Source organism: Antedon mediterranea, chromosome 9 (genome assembly GCF_964355755.1).
Source record: "Antedon mediterranea chromosome 9, ecAntMedi1.1, whole genome shotgun sequence".
In the NCBI taxonomy this organism is placed as follows: Eukaryota; Metazoa; Echinodermata; class Crinoidea; order Comatulida; family Antedonidae; genus Antedon; species Antedon mediterranea.
The window spans coordinates 15194795-15199317 of NC_092678.1; the positions used below are offsets into that span (position 1 = coordinate 15194795).

The following is a 4523-nucleotide window of genomic DNA, read 5'->3' on the forward strand; positions in this document are numbered from 1 at the left end:
CTTTAAAAAAAAAAAATAGAAACGGTATCGACTTTATAAACTTTATAAACAAAATTGAAAATGTATAAAAAATATTTACATTAAAACTTAAAATATAATTTGCTTAAACAACAAAAAAGGAAACGGTAACGACATAAGAACTCAAATGTAAAAAAATATTTAAATTAAAATTACAAAATATATTTACTTAATCTACTAACAGAGAAACGGTACCGACTTTATAAACAAAATTTAAAAAAAATTTGATTAAAAACATGTATAAAAATATTTACATTAAAACTACAAATATATTTTGCTTAAGCTACAAAAAAGGAAACGAATTTATAAAGGAAATTGAGTGCATGAAATTACATAAAAAGTAACAATTAATTATTTATATATATAAAAAAAAGTAAGTTATATTTTAAAAGAAAAAGAGATGAAATTTATTGCAGTGATTCACCAAACATAACCGTAAGGAACTGTACGGTAATTTTCGATAATAATTCTTTATCGTACACGATTCGATAGTCTTTAGTCGATGTTTCGTTGACTATCTTACGTGTTTTTGGCTTGCGCGTTATGCGATTCTTCTCAACTGTCTTAATTGTATTAGGACCAATACCTCTTACCATATTGGAAACGGTGTCAAAGTTAATTTTCTGAGCGTTTGTAAAATTAAGGGTAAAACCTTTAACTTTACAAACAGTCTTCCCTGTATCCAATTTATAGGCGTAGTTCTTAGGCCCCCCAGAAACAAAGGACTCGATGTACTTACCGTCTTTAGGGTCGACCTTGGTCGTTAACTGACCCAAGTAGTCGCCCAGGGGAGGGTCCCAAACCCCGGGTTTTGACACGTAGATTACGCTGTCGGTATCGTAATACAGGACACGTTCCTGTAATTTCTCCAACAGCTTGTATAATTTTAAACGCGCTAGCGCAGTGGTAAATGCGGCAATGACAACGTTAACCTTTCGGTTAACTTCAACAAATTGTTCTTCGTCTTCGTATTTTATTTCAGCCAAATCATCATTAACAAAATTTAGATCATGAACGACTACCCGTTGGTTCGATAAAATATCGTAAACCTCGTTAGGATCTTGCGTATATTTAATTCTCGTGAGATTTTCACGCTGACCAAATTTACCCCAAAAACTATTTAGCATTAATTTGGCCAGAGATCGAAGCCCAGGATTGTACGCAATGTCGTCATGATTCAAGTCGATACCTTCTACGGTTCGATAGTCCGAAATGTATTTTTGTTTATCTTCGGGCGTTTTACACCATTCAGGCCAACCCGAAGCTTCTTGTTTCAATTTTAAAAATGTGTTAATGTAAGAGGCAAATAGACCGGACGAGAGAGAATCTGCAGAGTACGCACTTTTATTTTTAAAGTGCCATACTACGTGAACTTTACGTATCTCGTACCCAACCTCCACGGCTTTAGCGACCTCGATCGTTGCCCAAGAACCTGTAAATTCTCTATCTGTACCAGAATGATTGCAAGCGGTTTGTTTTTGAGAATCGACGCATGTTCTACAGAGAGCAAACATTAATTTACCGTTTGATCTATAAGGTAAGACTGGATGGAATACATTTTTAGGCGCTTCGATAGTACACTTTATCAAACCGAAATACTCGTTGATATCTGTGGAAATGTCTTTGCGATCATCGATTTCAGGATGTCCTACGGGGTAGGAACCGTATTTATTTACATAAGGGTACAAGGAAGTATAATCGATGTAATTAATTTCTTCACCCGGTTTTACCTTATAGAACAAACAACTGGCATTAGTCCTCCCACCGAAAAACGCGTCTCTTGGATTCAAAGTTTTCCTAATGAAAGGAACTTTGGAGACGATAGATTTAATGTTTGGGGCCAACGATTGTTTGATCCGTTTCCATTCGTGTTCCCAAATTTCGACGTACTCGAAATCTGGAAATTGTTCCTTCAGAAACCGTGATTTCTTGCTTGTCTTGACAAAGCATTCCAATATGGTCTCGTTATTGAAGGGATTAATGGAATCGGGTCTATAACAATCTTGGCACCCGTGGAATAAACAACCCATAAATTCGAAAATTATTTTGTTTTCTGAACATTCGCAGTCGACAAAGTAAGGTCCAAACATTTTGTCCCCTCCATTTCTGGCATGATGGATAAAGACCCCCCTTCTATGCGACTCGTAACACAACCATTCCATGCTAGAGTGAGAATGGTTAACGGTTGTTAGATACCCTGATGGTGGAAATAGAGCGATGGTTGTTTTAAAACATTTCTAGAAAATACGTGGTTACACGCTGAGGCAATTGTCATTAAATTATTTGAAAAGAGGTCAACACCGCCGCGTAGAGGGTTTTTCTGCGATATAGTTACTTTCAAAAAAAGATGTCTAAAAGTAAGACAACACTTTCTGAGAATATCTACATCGCTGATACAATACTCAACGAGTTCTTTTTGAAGATCAAATACTTGACTACTTTCAATTTTCTGGTTGTACCATTTAAAGAAAGATTCTCGACATGAAGTAGTCATTTTATCGGGGGAATAATTTGAAGAATCGGGGTAAGGACCTACGTAATTTTGATTATCTACAGAATTGAAATAATGAGGAAAGTAACCCTTTTAAAGTTCGGAGATGGCAAAAGTTTTGGGCAATTTGGATAGAGGCATGGGCAGAAATGAAAGGGAATCGATGAATCGAATGTTCGTTTCTTTAGTCCTAATCGAAATAAGTTTACCACCGCGAGCAATTACATCCGGTACAATGGAGTTTTTGTACAGGTAGTTGAGCACGAAGTAGCTATCATAACCCTGGAAGTTGTGAGCGATACACGTAATATTATCGTTATATTTGTAATCTTTGAATACGTAATTGCAGAAATCTACGCATGCAGACCCCCCGTGAAAACCCATTGATTTTTCCCCACACACGTCACAATCGGCGGAATCATTAGCACCGTCGATACAATTAAGACAAGTTTTTTGAAGAACGCATAAATTTGGTTTGTGTTCGCCTGTATCTTGCGTGCATTCGAAATCAAAAAAGAAATATTTAGTGACAGCTCTGTTACGGGCCTCCTGATTCTTTTTTTCAGTATGCTTAGGGGCTACAACCGGTTCCATGTAGCATTGATGATCGTATGAAACGAAAGTCCGACAAATTCTACAAAAATGGTTTTGACAATTGTGATCTTTTTGAACGATCCTATTACAAGTTGAAAAATTTTTAATTTTGTCACATACTGAAACTTTTTTAGAATCAGGATATTTTTTATGATTGGTGAAACATTGCGTATCCTTAAAAAATCTATTACATTCTTTACACTCTATTCTACTCTCTCTATTTACAAAAGAATTAGAAGAGGGGCAGTCGTTGTGCTTGCACAGCACGCACGTAAATTGACAATTGTGTTGGTACTTGTGATTATACCCCTTAAAACACCTATCGCAGGAATAATCAATTTTTAGAAAACCTCTCATTGTGGTTATGAGATCGTAATGATTAGAATGATGATAAAGATATATCTGCTTTTTTCGAAAATCGCCGCTAAAATGACTAAAAATTTAAATTGTCTTTTGAAATGACAATAATTTGATAATTTGGTAATTTTGATTGCATCTTTTTTATTTCCTCGATGCCGCAAGTATGCTCCCTAACCCCCGAATCTCTAAGTAAATGAAGGGCGGCTATTTTTTGATGACCCCTACCTTCTCTAAAGTTATTCCATCTAACCACGTTGTTAATTTTGTCTTCGAGCATGGAAATACCCGTAACAATTGCGCGTGCGCAGGGGATAGTTTCGTTTTCATCATTCTTAATCTTAATTATACTTTGAGTGTTAAGCAGTATGTCGATACCGTTTCTTCTAATACCCCTAGGCATTCTCATATGGAGAACGTTAAATTTAAACTTGTTATTAAGACAATGTTAATAAAAAATATCCGTTTTGGACTGAAGGACCTTCATAATGGCTGCAAAAATAACGTCAGCCGTAAGATGGCCCATCCGTCCAAAAGGGATAGAGATAGGTGAATCTAACCCCTCAGCCTGTATGACTTTTCGAAGCATGTCGTCGACATGCACGTTAATGCAGAGATTATCGACGACATGCTCGAAAATTCGATACAGTGTGGGCAGAAACACCTCTAAACTTAAATGATCAATATTAAAAAAATTAACTAAAAAATCGCTAATAGTCGCGTTAAAACGTTGGTTAAACCTATCAGCTAATTGAACGATTCTACAGAAGTGATTCAACTCTACCTCATCAAGATTAAGGTCCTCGTCTTCAACAGTATCAATATCGGCAAATTCTTCTCCGTCTTCGATTCTGAGCCTCTTTCTATTAACGCCCCTTCCGTATTGTATGGGTACAGGCTGAAAACAAAAAGAGAAAAACGGTAAAAAAATAAATAAAAGACGTGGTACAACAACAACAACAGTAGTAAAGAAAATAAAACGATAGTTACCTCAATAATCGAAGACTCCACTGAATCATTAATCTCGACATTTCCTCTCAATCTCAAACATTTGGTGTGAGCA

General features: G+C 36.1%; 1 protein-coding gene across 1 annotated transcript; it reads right to left on the minus strand.

Moving 5' to 3' along the window:
• Nucleotides 1-425: 425 nt before the first annotated feature.
• On the minus strand, nt 426-2108 carry LOC140058228 (uncharacterized). Its single transcript, XM_072103791.1, has one exon. It carries the CDS (start codon nt 2106-2108, stop codon nt 426-428), a length of 1683 nt encoding a protein of 560 aa, XP_071959892.1.
• Between the last annotated feature and the right edge of the window lie 2415 nt (nt 2109-4523).

What these genes read in the sequence shown, in the direction of transcription:
- LOC140058228 (XM_072103791.1), bottom strand. Translation starts at nt 2,108, where the DNA reads ATGTTTGGACCTTACTTTGTCGACTGCGAATGTTCAGAAAACAAAATA.